Consider the following 18111-nt stretch of genomic DNA (forward strand, 5'->3'; position numbering starts at 1 on the left):
AAAAATAAAAACAAAAAAATTTATAAAAATAAATGCAAAGATGACCTACTATACAAATCTCTTCGCAAATGGCTGCTTCCTTCAGGGCGCTGGAGTGATACAACAGATCAAATTTTTTACGGTTCAGATCACATCACGGTTTTTAGTCACGGATCAGAAGGTTTTTGGATCAGCATAAAGAAAAAAAAAAACAAATAGCTTTACTCTCTCTTTTTATTATGTAGAAGTGCAACATTTTCTGCTCAATTTGAAACTTGCTATAAAAGCAGGAGTTACAGAGAAGTCCGATTGCTGTGCGTTTCTCCTTTAGATTGAACAGGTTACAGGTAGCGCATCCGCCCTCCACGTGACCGAACCGCGTGCGTGCCGAACTGTAGAGAGAGATAGTGGATCAATGATGATTTGCTGCACCCCTAGGGCGCGGCCACGATGTATCCCAAATGCGCGGACACAGGGGGAGGTAAACGATTGTGTGTAAATGACAAACAAAGCTTGGGTGCCACCCGAGCGGTAAGTTGTCAATTATTTACCGCCCGACAAGAAAATTTATCGCCATTGGCGCTCGGGCAGTTTTAAGTTTCCACCCCTGTATTGTATTCAATAAACAGTCCAAACTGATGCGTAACTAACTAGCTGAGCTAACCCACAAAGCTAGATGGAGCTCTGGGGCAGCCGACCCACACGGCTGCCTGGTTTCCATGCAAGTCTGTTGTGCTGGTTGCATATGCATCTAAAATTTACAGTTAAAATACAAGCAGACCCTCAGACCTCTGCGATCAGAGCCACGCTACAGTGTAATGATTTAAAGTATTAGTTTGATTTAAAAGCTTATCTGCAAGAGTCATTTGTCTAACATAATGAACATTGTAAAATTCTGTAATATTACACAACTTCAACACGGATGAGCTGTAGGCTAATGGTTTCTATCTCATTCTCTTACAGGGATGGCAGATTTGTGGTCTGTAAACTGTGTCTGCTCATGGCTGAAGGTCAATGGATTTGAAAACTTCACAACATCATTCATTGGTGAGCTTTGGGTATGAATGACCGAGGTATTCCAGTGCCAGAGATGTCCTGTTAGGACCCCAACTCACACAAAGTGGCTGAAACATCTACAGCTTTACCATGAAGATGAGAGTGATTTTTCAGTAGTCTGTGGACTTGATGGTTGTCCTCGTCAGTATTCAAGAGTCAAATATTTAAAAAATCATATTCGCCGGCATCATCACAGTGATGTGAACTGTGTGTCATCTTTTCAAGAAGAATCAAGTCAGTTTTCTGAGGAGACCGAGCCAGATTCTACTGCTGAGGGTTCAGTATCAACAGTGGGTAACATTGTCAACCAGCTCACAGACTCCATTCAAAAACAGTTGGCTTTATTCTGTCTGAAGTTGCAAGAGAAGCATATTGTTCAGAGAGCAGTACAGTCAGCTGTGATCAATGAGTTGGAGTTAATATTTAGTCATTTTCATCAAACCTATCAGGCTCTTGTTGCCACTTGTTTAGAGAATGTAAACATAGATGTCAATAATCCACAACTTGCTTTGCTCAGAGAGCCATTTTTGGTTGAACATTGCTTCAGTGCAGTCAGTAGTGTGTACAGGCTCGACAAGTATTGTCTTGAAACACTGTCATTAATTGAGCCGAAAGAGTATATTCTTGGGTGTGATTCTCGTGGAAAACACACTTTCCAATATGTTCCATTACTTGATGTGCTTAACCTAGTTCTGAGGAATAGTGCATATCAGAAACAAATTTTTGATTGTTCTCAAAAAAAGTGATGCTTTAACCAACTTCAGTGATGGAAGTATTTTTCAAGAATCTCAATTCTTTAATTGTGGCCACCCGTGTTTAACTCTTCAGTTATACAATGATGAATTTGAGATAGTGAACCCCTTGGGATCTAAGAGAACCTTGCATAAAGTTTCAGCTTTTTATTTTTCTTTGGGAAATCTGAAACCCCAATTTAGATCAGCTTTGAAAAACATACACCTTCTAATTCTTGTAAAACATAGTATTTTAAAACAGTATGGTGTAGCAAAAGTTTTAGAACCACTTTTAAGTGATGTCTTAACATTACAATCTGAAGGTGTAAGAGTTTGTTACAAGGATCAAGAATATTTTGTCAGAGGGACCATTGCAACTGTATGCGCAGATAATTTGTCAGCTCATGCCCTTGCAGGATTTTCTTGCTGCTTCAACAGTGGTAGAGTGTGCAGGTATTGCTTATGTCATTACAAGGACATTGCAGCAAAAACACTTGAGGAGGACTGTGTTCTGCGTACACGTGAAGTTCATGAATATCATTTGAAATGTGTTGCAGATGACTCTACAGCCACTACAGTGTATGGTGTAAATGGACCCTGTGCTTTCAGTGTTCTTCCTCATTTTGAAGTCACAAAGGCATTTCCTCCTGATGTTATGCATGATGTTTTAGAGGGGGTTATACCACTTACACTTAAGCTGGTGATCAAGACACTACACAAGGACAAAGTTGTGACTGTTGCGGAACTCCGTAATCTCCTGCAGGACTTTAGCTATGGACAAAATGATATCAGGAACAAGCCACCTCCTTTTTCAGAAAAAGTTTCTGCCAATGGACATATAATTGGCAAAGCTGTTGAAAAGTGGACACTGTTTCGCCTGTTGTCTTTTGTAATCGGAGATAAGGTTCCCGCTACTAATAAGGACTGGCAATTGTATATGCTTCTGCGTGAGATAACCGAAATACTCCTAGCTCCAACAATTGCAAAAAGCTGGATTAGCTACTTAGGTTTTTTAGTTGCGCAATTCATTGCTACTTTTAAAGACCTGTATCCTGGTGCTCTCACTCCAAAGGTGCATTATCTGTTGCACTATCCTCGTCTCATACTGGAATTTGGACCACCACGGTCCAATTGGTGTATGAGATATGAGTCAAAACATTTGTACTTCAAAAAAGTGGCCCAGGTTATGAATAATTTCAAAAACGTGTGTTACTCACTGGCCAAAAGACATCAACTCAGACAATGCTGGGAGTGGAACACATCAACATCATTTCTAACAGACACTGTACCTTATGAAACTACCAAAGTCAGTTCAGAAGAATTGCCTGATTCTGTGCTGACCTACTTCAGAAACCTGGGACTAACTGAGGAAGATGAACTCTGGATGACAAAAGCTGTGACAGTGAACACTACAAGGTATTGCACTGGGGACTTTTTCATCATCGACCTGTTGGAAGGTGAACAAATACCATTGTTTGTGCAGGTCTGTAAGATACTGCATTTTCGGGCAAACTGGTTTCTGGTGGCAAAAAGCTTTGCAACTGTTGCATTTTCCAGCCATCTACATGCTTTTCATGTGGAAGAAACTGATGATACAGTCATACTGAAGCCTGGAGATGAAATTGACTTCCACCCACTTGACTGTTACCGCTGCGCAGGCAAAGACTATATTTCCCTCTTACATCGTCCATTCAAATCGCATGATTGAAGGTAATTTTACAGACTGGTACATCACACAGATATAAATTTACTGTAGGGACTGTTCTTTAGTTGCTCATCTCCTAACATTTTAACACCTGTGCTGTTTTTTTCTTTTATTTTTTTATTTTACTAACATTGGTATTAGGCTTGGGCAGTATCCAAATTTCAATACCGTCTATCTACCTCTACATTTTACCATGGTGTACGGTGTTACCGGGACTAATTTAAAATTTTCTGTTGGTCTTTCTCTTTTTATCTGTCTCAACCTGTCTTTTTGTACTTGTCTTTGTCTATTTTTTTTTCCCTAGAGAATGAAATTGATGGTGCAACACTGCTGGGATTATCGGAGCGGATGTGTGAACGGATATTTCCCAAAATAAATGACCAGGTGCGCTTTATGGCCATCCTCAGTACCCTGAAAGCGTAAGTTCAAATTCATTCTTTGACATTTTGTTTTTCCAAGAATAGGGAGTCTATTGGCGCTTACACATTAGTGTCGGCACAGTTGAGTATTGGGCCACACGGAACCGGAATTTGGTTTCACACATGGGTCAGATGTGCATTTTCTAGTCCAAGGCGAGTTTTTTTTTTTCAGCCCTCCTCCCCAGCGGTCAGACTGGGACCAAGGTAACGCTACGGACTGATTGGCTGAAATTACGCCTACCGCCTCCGATTAGCGAGTAGAATTAGCCAGCATGGGGTTACCGCATGTGCGATTCATTTTCATTCTGGATGCTGTTAAGTAAACTTCTCTGTCTGTAGCACATAGCTGCCGCTCAGTGGGAACGGGAAAAGCGAGAGAGAGCTGTGTATTTGCCTCTGCATCAGAGCTCTTGTCCCAGTAAAGCCGACAGACAGGTTTTAATTTTGAGATCCCTGCATATACCCTGAATAAGTGAAATTAGAAAATAGTTTTTAGCCCCATTGACTTGCATTAATTTTTTCGTTCTTCTGGGAGCACATGGTCCGGAAGCATACTGTTACACCCCTATACCTAACCAATCACGGAGAGTAACTGCTTAAAAAATGTTCTTTTTTTTCTTACACTAACAGAAAAGAAAAGAATATATCGCTACTGCATGATGAAGAACCAGATGTACCTGAAAATCCCACCGCAGGATGTTTTCAACTTCGGTTCCCTCAATTCCTTGTCAGATCTTTGAACAACAAAGACCCAGACCTGAAGTCTCACCAGCGAAACAAATTGAAGAATGCACTCATACAGGCTCTCTATGATACACTGAGTGTTCAGACCATGTGAGTATTGGCCTGCATATTTTATTCGTTTTAAAACCAAATAGATAAATATTGAACATACTCCGTGGCGGCTGATGACTTTTTTGTCAGTGGGGCGCATTTTAACAGGTGCAAAAAAAAGCATGCCAGCTGAGATTAGCATGATCTGAAGGTGCATATGAATAAAGACATTTTTTAAAAAATAAATTACCTTTCTAATCTCTGATTTTATTGAAATGTTTCTCTCTGTTTTTTCTTCTTTGGGTTTTATTATTGTTTTATTGTATTTTATTACGTGTTTTGTGTAAAGTGACCTTGGGTGTCCTGAAAGGCGCTTTGAAATAAAATGTATTATTATTATTATTATTATTAATCCATGTTTCTCCTGAAAAACCTTTGGTTTTGACTAGGGCTGCAGCTATCGAATATTTTTGTAATCGAGTACTCTATCGAATATTTTTTTCGATTAATCGAGTACTCTAATAAATTACCCTTTTGTGTTTGTAAACCATTATATCAAATAGCATGTTATAATTATGAAAGACTCTTAAAATGAGCAAGCAATTGCCAGTTATTCTTCAAGTTTTATTCAAAATTAAGTTTGCAAAACTTCAGCACTTCAACTTTACTTCACAGTAAACAAATGGCTGTGCAAAAAATAAGTAAACAACCTGAGCCGATTTTCCCCTCGTGTGACAATCTACTAGCCTGCAAGCCAGAGGATAACTGTTGAAGTAGCGCTGCGAGCGGCTGCGGCCCAAACAGAACCAGAACCGCTCACGGCGCATGCGCAAACAGCTCGCCGGCTGTTTCCCTATTAACACACGTCCGTTTTAATTTCTACACTTTTTTCTCACACTAACAAGGATTGTCAAAAGCATGTTTGCTGTGGTTTTGTCAAATTATACTGATCACAAAACATTTATTTACTTTCTTTCGTTTTCCTCCGCCACTCATAAAGACCCGTGTCCTCCTGCAGAAACCCCGAGGGACAACAGACATCAATAACACAATAAAAAGTCCGACGTGTTGTGTAAAACTGCTATTTTTAGCACATTTTAAGTTCGACGTGTTGCTACCAGATGTACGGTGTGAGCTGAAACAGTGCTACAAACGAAAAAGTCGCACAGTGTCTGCAGAATATATAGAAATACAGGCTAAAAAGCATTATCTTGTAGAGGCTCCGAGTCCGGTTGCAGAAGTGACATTTACAGGTGCTGCAGCACGGAGGATGTGGTGTTGTGGTAGGCTACATCCATTTTACAGTTTTTACACTGGGCTACGTTTTCCGCCTTACGACGTGAAAAATGGTCCCACACCTTTGACATTTTGTGTCTTTTTAGAACTTCACCGGGGTCAACGTTGTCAGCCATGGTTTAAGAGAAAGTTAAGTTACGTTCGCTACTCGCGTGTGCATTCAGTCCAGTGGACATGTGCGTCACTTATTTCGGTCCGGGTGAAACATGACCCCGGGCGATTGCAAAGCCATGAATTAATTAAATATGAATTAAACGAATCCTCGAGGCAGAGAATTTGACTCGAGGATTTTTTGTACTCGAATTATTCGAGGTACTCGAGGAATCGTTTCAGCCCTAGTTTTGACTAGAAATGTGATGAAATAATGATGGAATATTAACAGATCATGCAAATGTCAGCTGGCATGCTATTTTTGGCACCTATTAAAATGCGCCCCTCCAAAATAAAAGTTCACCAGCCGCCACTGCAATCCAACTGAATGCTTGAAGTACTATAGGCAGAGAAGTCAGGTGTGCACACTGTTGTGTAATGTAGGGTGTTCACAGTGAAAATTTAACCTCACGGTTATTGTGACCAAAATTGTCATGGTTTTCGGTATTGCGGTATTTTTTTAAACGTGCTACATTTTCAGACAGCTAAATAAACCCTGTATGTCAGGAAAATATTGTCCTCAGTTTGTGTCTAAATTTTTGCCTAAAATGTGTTATTTTGTAATTATGTTGTTTATTTGTTTACATTTTTCCCTTTAGTCTTTAAAATACCAATATTTGCCCATAACTTCTTATTTTATGTCTGTTTGATGTCATCATTTTAAAAGTATTAGATCAGATGATACTCAGTACTCAAGTAGCCTTCTAATCAGATACTTTTTTACCCTTACTTGAGTAATAAACCCTATATCAGGAAAGTATTGTCCTCGGTTTGTGTCCTTCCAGTGAGCTTTGCAGATGTGGGAAAATGTCATCAGGCAGTAATCATTGTTAAATTCATAATTATTCTCGGAGAGAGACCAACTCTTATCTGCCCCTGGGAGCCCCGTAATGCATGGCGTCATTTCAATATGGGGGTGTCTGCGACACGGTTCATATGCAGGTAGCGGCGCTGCGGCTGCTTTATATAGCGACTCATTGCATTCTCCCTCAACCCAAATCCTCGGATCACGCATTTTAGCTAAAACGCTAACGTTAGCTTGCCTTGCGTTGACTGTAGAGTTGTGGGTGATGGTCATGCAGAAGCGTTGCTGCCTGTCAGACACTTTTTCTGCACGTGCTGCAAACAGGATAGCCGTCTTCTATCAACTGTCCCTCGGCATTCTTCAAATATCCAAAAAATGTCCATACTTCCGACTTTGTCTTCTTTGAGGGATGGTAAATGTCCTGAGCCCTGCCGTCTCCTCCTTTGACCATTATTTCAGCTTGTAAGAAGCTAGCTTCAAGAAAGTTTTGGCTGAAATAACAAAGTGCGCATGTGCCGCCAGCAAATGATACGGTGGCTGGTAAGGGTCACCGCGCCTACACCACAGCCACAGTAATCCACCGAGATAATATATATAGTTTTTGAAAACAAGACGGTTATTATTATTGTCAGCTTTTTTTTTACCAGGGTTTACCGCTACACCAGTTACTGTGACAACCCTAGTGTGATGTAGCACTAGCTTAGTATGACCACCAAACACCCCAGAAAATGTATTTGTAATCTTTTTTCAAATTGCTGCTTCCAGGTATCCAACACATACCCAGTATGTGGATTTGATGCGAACGCTTCTCATGCAGTATCCATTTTTGCGTGAGAAATATGGATCAGGATATGTAAGTTTTCTTTGTCTATTCGTGTGTTTAATGCAATGTGGAAAATGCTGTTTTTGTCATTTCCACTTAGTGCAGGGGTGTCGAACTCATTTTAGCTCAGGGGCCACATTGAGGGAAATCTAGTCCCAAGTGGGCCGGACCGGTAAATTAAAAACAACTTCAGATTGTTTCCTTTGTTTTAATACAATCAATATAAAACAAAGCTGGAGCCTGCGGACAGTGTATCCAAAATAGTACAAGTACAAGTACCTGAAGTGTACTTGAAAATTTGAAGAAAAAAATTTTTATTAATTAATTAAAAAAAACATTCCTTAGTGATTCAGAGCTTACAGATCACATGGCTAGATCAGTTTCATGCAGCACTTAAAGTATATTTGACTCATTTTACTTTAAATCTTTTAGCTTTCACCAGCACATCAGTATCAGAAGTCACATCCTGAGTGGCGGCCAACTTCAGGATGTGATTCAAGATCTTGTGTGAGCCTTGGGTGCAGTTTTGTTTTATTTATACTCGTTACAGAGGAAACTTGCTCACAAAGATAAGTTTATTTTCACTCTACATTGTAAAGTATGAAAATAAAGTTTACATAACCATCTCGCGGGCCGGATTTAACTCATTTGCGAGCCGGATCCGGCCCGCGGGCCGCATGTTTGACACCCCTGACTTAGTGGTTAATGTCAGTCTTTTTATTATCACATTTCTGTCTGCATTTGGTCAGGATGCCCTGTTGGAGTCCCTGCGCAACAAATTCAAAAAGGAAAGAATTCCCCTGATCAGCAACAGTGAAGTAGCAAAAATGAGGAAGAAATTCTCATTACCAAATGGTGGAAGGAAGCTAAGAGCAGAGTCAGAGGGCAGTGACCCTTCTGTGAAAAAAATCAGGGCTGTAAGTCAGTTCAGATTTATATAAGAGTTTTTGAGCATAGGCTTATGAAAAAAAAATTAAACGCCTAAGTGGATTTGGGACATTTTCAATTAAGCTAAACACTAAATTTTGCTGTATAAAATTTAGATTTTTCTTGTCGTTGATTTAGACCTTGGAGATGCACGATGGAGAAGCTGATGGAGAAGATGAGCACAGCATTCAACACCATAAAGAAGCAATGAAAAAAGAAGCTCTGAAACAGACGCCCAACTATGACCTCATAATTAATGGAATGGTTAAGACGCAAAAATACAGGGCAAACTTTATTCAGGAACACTCGACAGCTGCAGTCCTGGAGGAGTTCCCTTATCTACGCCATCCATTCTTGGTAAGGTCAATGCATACATGCTCAATTGTGAGCCATACCCATCCTTATAAAACACAAGTTTTACGTATGTCAACAAATGCACTAAACATAGTTTTGTAAATAAATGGCTATATTTTGTGTGTTTCTAACAACATATTTTGGTTCAACAGAAAAATATTGGCTTATTAGGGTAAACACGTCCTCATAGCTGGAGTTCCTTTTAAATTCTTGGTATCAATATCTTCTTCGTACTGTGTGTGTGTTTTAGATTCTAGAGGACGTGAAGCTCATCAGCAAAGTGGACGTGGAGAAACGCATAGTCACCAACTTTGCCAAGATGTCCCAAAAAATTGTTGACAAGGCTCCTAAAAGTGCCCTCAAGGACAAGTGTTTGGCTGGGCTTGATGCCTCAGAGACAGAGGAGGAAAGAAGAGGTATGTTGTGCCTTTAACAACTTTACAGTTTAATAAATTGTTATGCATTTTACTTTACCATGCTCAATTACATGTTATTTGAGGCACTTATATTTTTCTTTACAATTCTTCTGTATATTTTTTTAAGGTCAGATTGTCAACACTGCAGTGCTTCTACTACCTTCTGTCTTCAAAGAGGACCCACAGCAGCTATTTGTCATTGACAAGGTAAATATGACTTGCACTTGAACTCAGGCTTGCAACATCAGGACTTGAACTTGGACATGGACTCAGACTCCAACATGTGAAATTTCTATTGTTTGAATTATGGCTGGACAATATAGGAAAAAAAAGCATATTGATAAAATTCATATTGATCCATATTAATAATTATTAAAAAATAGATATTTAAATAAAACTATAGAATTTATATTTTAAGTGCGGCCCTGGCCATTTTATGCTATTTGCTCATTAACTACTTTCAGTAAAGAACAGACAAAACCTGACTTAAATATATTATTCAAATATCTTTATTTTACTAGAACTAAACTATTTCAGGAAAATATTAAGTTGTGTTTATGTTTCTAGCACAAATTAAGATTTCTGTTGAATTTGTGATTTTAGTTTTCTAATCAAGGTTTAGCTGCAGCAGATTAGTCACAATTATAGTGAAATGTACAAACATACCATCCTGCTTTCACCAGGGCTGCCAGCTCGAACACAATGAGCATGAGACACATGCATCTGACCTTGTACACATGCTCTCACGCTACATCTCCAATACCTCCCGCTCTTGCGGACAAAGACTAAAGAGACTGCGCGCACCCCTCGACTCCCCCCTTTAACAAATGGTCAGGATTGACACACTTTGTTTTCATTTAGTTTTTAACCCTTTAACACCGATGCGTCACCATGCAGGATCACCGGTGACGCCTCGGCGCATGTGATTTCAAATAACTCCTCGCTACTTAAACTATAAAATTCTTAAAAAAAAATAAAGGAGAGGCCGTTTCATATTCTATTCAACTCTAATCAGGCAGTGATCGAGGTCGCTTTTGTAAGAGAGACCTGAATGAGAAATATTAACACAATCGGAGAAACACCTCCAAATGTCTGACTTGCCTTGCTTTGGTTTTTGTGTCATAAAGACCTTGTTTCAGCTTCTTTTCAACATCAGTTGCCGACTCCATACTCATCCCGATCCTGCACTGTTTCTTTTAGCCGACCGTTCCCGCCCGCAGCAAAATTCACACCGCCCGCCCTCGCAAGATTTGTGTTGGGTTCCGTGGGACCCATTCCCGATGCAGCCCTCTACTATGAAGTTTCGCTAGCTATGCTACACCATGGATTTCACACTTCACCATGGATGCCCTATCCTGGCAGCAGCCAGCCAGTGCCAGCTGGGCATTACCTTGCACGTCCTCGATCAATTCAAAATATTCTCTACCTGAGAGCCCTCCCTCTTTCAAACAGATTCTGCTGCAACCATTCCAGATCTCTGTGTAGACTCAACACGGGGCGGGGCTACTCAGATCTGGCTGCTGCCAGGTTAAAATATTTTCAACTTTGCTTAATTGGTCATTTTGTCTGACAAAGGGAGTCTTAAGAAAGAGTCTTAGGGTCAGCAGTAGCTCAACAGGTGTAGCGGGTTGTCCAGTAATCGGAAGGTTGCAGGTTCGATCCCGGCTCCGGACAGAGAATTCTGCTGTTGTGTCCTTGGGCAAGACACTTAACCCACCTTGCCTGCTGGTGGTGGTCGGAGGGACCGGTGGCGCCTGTGCTCGGCAGCCTCGACTCTGTCAGTGCGCCCCAGGGCAGCTGTGGCTACATCGTAGCTCATCACCATCAGTGTGTGAATGGATGAATGATACACTGTAGTGTAAAGCGCTTTGGAGTCCTTACTCTGAGAGGTGCTGTGCAAGTGCGGGTCATTATTTAAGGGCTTTTCTATGATTGCATTTTACAGGATCCAGTGTTTCCAACACCAACTGTTGTCCTGACAGGCTGCAGGGACGAAAACCCACTGCAGAGTGAGGCCATCACTGTGAAGATGGATAATGAAGAGATACTCCTTGATGATGGCAGTGTGGACATCTCCCTTGCCCTGGCTGTTACTTTTTGTCTTTACCACATCTTCCAAGTTCAGTATCCCAAAAACTTGAGAAAGACTGTTTCCTTTCTGGAAACTTTTGTTTTCGAAATGAAGGGTTCTGTTCCAATTGCTGTGCAAAGGTTTTATAATTCACTGTGAAAAGCAAGCCTGGCACTGTCTGTTATGGTTTTCCGTTTGTTCTGTCAATGTGATTTTGCAAATGTGTTCAACTCGAGTTGCTCTTTACCGTCACTATTTTTCCAGCATTATAAAAAAAAAAAAATTCAGCACTTTATAATACCTTTTTGCCTTGCATAGGATTATATTATGTCTGCTTGTTTACACTGTTTGTTCGCAGTGCATGGCCCATCAAGGGACTTACATCACAAGACATTTAAGATGGCGCCTGTAAACTTGCGTGACAGAGCTTTCTTGCTTGAGAAGTTACTACTTTCCTGAAGCAAATAAATTGGCTGCATATTGGAACCTTGCAGTATGAGTTCTTTTTTTGACTTTCACCTGCTTAAGATTTTTGGTACAGATGTGGGTAGGGACTTTCTTTGAGAATGTCAATTTTATACATTTTTATGAAAAAATTAGATCGTTGTACCTTTTTTAATGGCACAGTTAAGCGATTTGCATTCAATTGTTTGCTTTGAAGGACATGTTATATGATCAGTTTTTGTTCTGGTGTTTAATTTTGTGGAAATGATTTTTTCAAGAAATGTAGAAACAAGAAACTTCCCTTTATAACCTCTAAAACAAAGTTTTGTCTGGGTGTAAATGAAAACATTTGACAGGAATGAAACAGTGATTTAATGTAATTGGGTCCAAAATTTCCTTTTTGGTTTAATTACTGCACTTAAATTGATAATTTCTGATTAAAACACCCAAAAAAACTTTTTCTGAAGCACCCAAATGAATTAGTTCTTCAGAGAACCCCTTGATAAATGGTTATTTAAGGAACCCTAAAAGGTTCTGATTTTAAGGTTCCACAGAGAATCTAATTATGTTCTTTAAAGAACTTTTTTCGGTTCTCTGAAGCACCCAATTGAATTAGTTCTTCATAGAACCTTTTGATAAATGGTTATTTGTGGAACCCTAAAAGGGTTCCACAAATAACCATATGTGAGGTTCCACAGAGAACCAAATAAAAGTTCCTCAAAGAACCCATTTATAAATGGTTCTTTAAAGAACCAATAGGCAAAAGTTTTCTTGGAGAACCGAAGAAGGTTCCCCTATGGCATCACTGTGAAGAACCGTCTTTGGTTCTAACTGGAACCTTTATTTTTAAGAGTGTAGGAGGACACCTGGAGACACTAACTCCACACAGAAAAGCCACAGCTGGGTTTCAAACCTGCAACCAACTTGCTGAAAGGCAACAGTGCCACCAGCTGTAACACCATGCTGCCTCCAGAATTATTTATGCCCCAACCTCATTTAAATCAGATAATGAAAATGCTGCAGGTGAGGTTTGACACTTTTGTGGGTTTGAGTGGTGTTTTAGTTAAAAAACACTTTTCTGTAAAATATCCTGAATCTGCAAAATTCAAAACTGCAATTTTGGATTAATAACCACAAAAATGATGTACAACAAGTAGTGTTGCAATACATCAAAGTCTAAACTAAATGTTGTGTAATATTCTTTAAAAACATTTTGGATTTCTGTTGCTGCAGTTTTAATTAGTGTGTGGTACGGGAGAATAACCATCGTTAGTGGGAATTGCATAAACCTGCTACCTAAGAGAAATACTTGCTGAAAATGCCAGCAAGTAAAAACACTGTGGAGTAAAAAGCAACTGATTTAGGCATTTCAATTTTGATTTCTGTGAGTTTTGGGGTTGTGGAATTTTTTTTAAAAGGCTTTAAAGCAACACAGACCACCAAGCAGGTGAATTAAGTGAGTGAAAACAAAAGACTTCTGAAATTATTCAGACATGCATTTAAACTACTGTTGATATCAGGTAATACATTTTCTGTGAGATCAATCATACAAATGCAACATAGAGAGACATCGCTGCTCTCAAAGCAGAGAAGAGCTGGTATGGGAGCCCAGATGTCCCAACTGGGAGGAGTGTTGATGTTTGGAAATAAAACCAAGTGGGGAAATATTGCTAAAGCTGCTTCACCAATTGTGGGTGTTTTTAATGTGTCGTGTGCATCATTGTGTTTTGCCCTTGTTCTGCCATCTTTAGTTTTATGGACTTTAAAAAAAAACTGAAAGAGCAGAAATCTGCATATTTTTAAAAGCAAAACATAATTAGAGCTTGCAAGGAGGAATGCGACAAACCGTCTGTGATATTTTGGAAGGTCATAATGTCTTTGTGGACTTCTGACATTAAAATGAAAATTGGAGTGTATATTAGACTAACTGCACAACCCTAGTAATGACACTATGATGTCTTAAATTAGCGACATTTATGAATTATCTTTAAAACGTGTGTGTGTGTGTGTGTGTGTGTGTGTGTGGGTGTGTGTGTGTGCAGATTGTAGATCCTCTAGCTCGAGGTCGTGGCTTTCGCATGGTGGAGGTGGTGGACGGGCTCAGTGTCCCCCAGACTCCCCTCACACCGTGCACCGCATCCCTCTGTTAGTTTTCTAGCTCCCGCTCTGCACTTAACAGGTTGCCACGACGAAAGAAGTGGGAGTCAGTTGCTGACATGAGCATCAAGGCTGCAGCAGCATTAATGAAGGTAGAATCTTGCATCTAGATGATCAGAAATCTTAAATCTGTTCTAAACAAACCAGTACATGTCAAGATTCCCTCCAATAAAATGTTCTCCTGACTTTTGTTAATGTGCATTCATTTCAGTCATAGCTGTACCATTTCAGTTGTATCTTAGACATTTGTAATGTATTCTAGGAAATCGGCCCATACTCTCTTTTTAATGTCTATGAATAATGCTTCTGTACGCGTTATGTAAATTATGGGATCAGCTTTTCTTTTCCGGGATTAAAATGTGGAGAAATATGTTACAATAGAGTGCAGATGACCCAGTGCACTGACTGCAGAAGCACTTAGTATATATAAATGTGAGCATGAGTGTGTGTGTGTGTGTGTGTGTGTGTGTGTGTGTGTGATGATACATAGAGAATCCTCATATATGGGCTGGATCGAGGTCAGGCGATTCTGTGAGTGCGGAGCCGAGGCTGCTGCATAAACAACAACATGATTAGGAGATGTTAATAATACCCATTGCCCTAAATTATGGCTGTTAAACATCTTCTAATGAAGGACACACACACACACACACACACACACACACACACACACAGAGAGAGAGAGAGCTCACTCCCGTTCCCACTGATCGGCAGCTCTGAGCAGCTTACTTAACAGCATCCAGCATGAAAATGAATCACACATGTGGGACACCCCACCCGCTGATCAGAGGCGGTAGGCATAATTTCAGCCGGCTAATCAGTCCGTAGTATCACCTCGGTCCCAACCTGACCGCTGGGGAGGAGGTCTGAAAAACAAGAGTCACCTCAGATCCGAAAACGCAAATCTGACCCGTGTGTGAAACCAAATTCCGGTCCCGTAAGGCAGTGGTTCCAAATCTTTTTTGACTTGTGGACCCTCTGAGCCGTTTTCTCCTACCACAAGTACCCCCTTGGTCAAACGTGTTGACAATTCCCCAAAAGTAGAACATACAACTGATTATTAAATGAAAAGAATGTCATTAAATATCCTTAACACTAAACAACCTCTAATTTCTAAGGTGAATTCTTTAAATTAAACAATCCTCACGCACATCCAGAAAATATAAACTCCACATGGAAACTTTCTGGAGCTTGGTATTCTGATCCACACCAAAGCTGGTGTAAATGTTCTGATTGGACTTGTTGGTCTTTATTTTCTAGACCATACAGGTTCGGAGCAGATGGAGAGAGAAACACCTTTCGTTGGTAGAATGTGGAGTCAAAATGATCAGAAGACCAGTCTCTTCTTCACCGCTGCAGAGGGAGAACACTGCAGCTCCAGCTAAACCCCGCGGTTAGCTCATATCTGCTGCACCCAAGTGTTCTGAGCTCTCTCTGCTCAGCAGCTATTTTTATTGACCAATTATGGAATGCACACACACGTAATTCTGCCATCTGCACATGCAGACGCACGTCAGCTAGTAGCCTTGTTAATGAAAGACCAATTCATCCCAAGAACATGCAACCTTGAGATGACCAGGACACATCCTGCAACATCCTTTGCTAACAAAGACAGTTGTTCTTGTATTGAGGAACTGAAGGAAGGAGCACTTTCACTCCCTTTTCTGTGCAGGGGAAAACATGCAGCTGTTCACCTTGAGCAGAAAAGGCACAGAGAGGTTTTCGATATTATAACAAGATTCCATGAAAAGGCATATAATAATGTATTTATGATAATATATAAGGAGCATAAGTGAGAGATACATATTTGTTCATATAAAAGAGCTTATAATAATATATGAAAGAGCTTGTATGAGAGATATATATATATTTTCAATCCCCCTTTTGAACTCTTTTAAGAGTTCAACAAAGATTAGATCAATAAATGGTAAAAAGAAATTAAAAAACACCAAATACCACTACTAAGAACCCATCTCAAAACACAGGATAAAGTTCCAGAATGATACATTAGCTCTAACATGTAATGATCTAGAAATTAAAAAAAAAGAAAAAAAAACAGATGAATGCACAGCTGTGACTATGAGAAACTGTGAAACAATACATGAAACATGACTTTAGCATTAACTGAACATATCACGTCATGAACATATCGCATGCACACCCGTATGAGGGCGAAAAACCCTGTCCATTGTACTTTAACAGGGAAAATTCCCCCATGTCCTCCCGATCTCGGGACGAACGCCTTTTAGCACGGAGCAGGCATGCCTAGCTCATCAATGGTCAAAAAATAAAAACACAATCAAAAACTCATGGAAATAAACAGGTGAAGGGATTGTTACATAAATCACTGAACATTCTCACACTCTAACATCATCTTCTTCATCATGAAAGTCATCACTACCACTAGAGGGTTCCCCTCCCAAATAGATGTTAGGATTGGCTAGTAACAAGGGCATCTGGAGAATTGGGTCAGCAGGTGGAGGAGAGATGGCAGTGGTGATCAATATGTGCATTCAGAATTGAGTGTGAAAATGCAATGAGTGTAAAACTATTTCTAATACTAAAAAGGCAAATGAATAATAGTATAAAATGAGTAGAGGGTGTAAAATATAACCCTTGTAAAATAAATGAGGGTGTTAAATAGAACCCTAGTAAAATGTTCGAAGGGTGGTTACTTCTTCCCCCTGTTGAGGTCCTTTCACTGGCTCCAGGCAGCTGCAGGGGGTGATGACGTCACGATTCTCGTCCCGCTGGATGTGGTGGTAGCTTGGCATGCTACCTCGTCCTGCAGAATTGGTAGCTTGGCACGCTACTGCAGTCAGCTACTTCTCTTCCTGGTTTTTGGATTCTTTTTTCTGGTCAGGCAGATGTCAGCTGCTTCTCGTCCTGGTCAGGATCCTCCCTCTGTGACAGGTTCTCATGGACCTCGGTCAGGGTGCGGTGGGGCTCTTCCGCTGCAGCACACTGGGTCCAATGGTACCAGGAGTCTCCTTTACCGTCCAGCCGGACAGCGTGTGACGTCCTCTCCGTGACCCTGTATGGCCCGGTCCACCTTGGTTCCGTCCACTTTCTTTTGGTGACCTTCAGCAGGACCCAGTCGACGCCTGGCACCGAAGGCGAAGTATCTTCGTGTGTGTAGTTTTGGTCCAATGAAGGCTTTCTCGGCTTGTGCAGTCCAATTGATCTTGGCAGATAGTTGGTAGGAAGATTCACACTCCGGCCGGACCAGAAGTTCCCCGAACCGATCGCCTAGGGATTAATGGTTATGCATAAAAATGTCCTAACTCTTACTGACCCTAGCCTCTGATACCTTCAACATCAGACACATACAGTTACAAACAGCAAGCGCAATTAAAGGTACAGTGACATCACGACATGGACACACACGGACACACAAACACATACACATGCACATACACAGAGAGAGAAAGAGAGAGTAAGAATGTGTGTGGGAGAAAGAAACGAGTGGGATCCACTTTGCCACCAGCATCTCCACCTGTGTCACAGAGAAAAAATTATAAAGAAATTAAAACATAAAGCAAACAACAATAATTCAATGAGTATAAATGATCAAACTAAAATATACAACCATGCATGGGTTTTATAACAGTTCCGGCAACACTGGAGAGGAAGCATTGTACAATGAATTCTTAAGATGTCCTTCATCAATTAGAGGTTATAACCAAATTGTTTCAGGATCCTGAATTTGAATTTGAATTGGTTAATTTACTCAGAATAGTCCAATGGCTTTGTTGATGTTTCTCAAGGCTCGGCCATGCCCATATAAATAAATGAACAAACAAACAAAATAAACACAGTCAAACACACGGTCCATACACGTCTCTGTGCCCTCACACACCAAGCAAATGTCAGACTGAAGCGAAAGTGTGAAACACTTAACCTAACGCTAAATCAGTGGAAAGAAAAAATAAGACCCAAAGCGTGTGATCAAATTAATCCAACAACACTTCCCATAACTGCTGTTCTAAACTCATGTTGCGGTG

The 18111-nt window shown here is 40.4% G+C and overlaps 1 protein-coding gene and 1 pseudogene across 1 annotated transcript; both read left to right on the top strand.

Annotated features, from left to right (window-relative positions):
* Nucleotides 1-338: 338 nt before the first annotated feature.
* Nucleotides 339-11861, top strand: LOC139071503 (sterile alpha motif domain-containing protein 3-like). Its single transcript, XM_070554006.1, has 9 exons — nucleotides 339-3476; nucleotides 3776-3890; nucleotides 4521-4724; nucleotides 7681-7768; nucleotides 8488-8655; nucleotides 8804-9022; nucleotides 9270-9435; nucleotides 9563-9642; nucleotides 11381-11861. The coding sequence occupies exons 1-9, from the start codon at nucleotides 3383-3385 to the stop codon at nucleotides 11663-11665; spliced, it is 1419 nt and encodes a 472-aa protein (XP_070410107.1). The 5' UTR covers nucleotides 339-3382; the 3' UTR covers nucleotides 11666-11861.
* A 1689-nt stretch (nucleotides 11862-13550) lies between these two features.
* The window catches only part of LOC139071499 (inactive rhomboid protein 1-like), a 77955-nt pseudogene continuing 73394 nt past the window's right edge, over nucleotides 13551-18111 (top strand).

This window comes from Nothobranchius furzeri, chromosome 8, assembly GCF_043380555.1.
Source record: "Nothobranchius furzeri strain GRZ-AD chromosome 8, NfurGRZ-RIMD1, whole genome shotgun sequence".
Taxonomy (NCBI): domain Eukaryota; kingdom Metazoa; phylum Chordata; class Actinopteri; order Cyprinodontiformes; family Nothobranchiidae; genus Nothobranchius; species Nothobranchius furzeri.

Bases quoted from the DNA above. Each gene is read 5' to 3' on its own strand.
- LOC139071503 (XM_070554006.1), top strand. From the start codon at position 3,383: ATGAAATTGACTTCCACCCACTTGACTGTTACCGCTGCGCAGGCAAAG. The intron at 8,656-8,803 runs GTAAGTCAGTTC...TCGTTGATTTAG, and splicing joins CTGTGAAAAAAATCAGGGCT to ACCTTGGAGATGCACGATGG. The intron at 9,643-11,380 runs GTAAATATGACT...TGCATTTTACAG, and splicing joins AGCTATTTGTCATTGACAAG to GATCCAGTGTTTCCAACACC.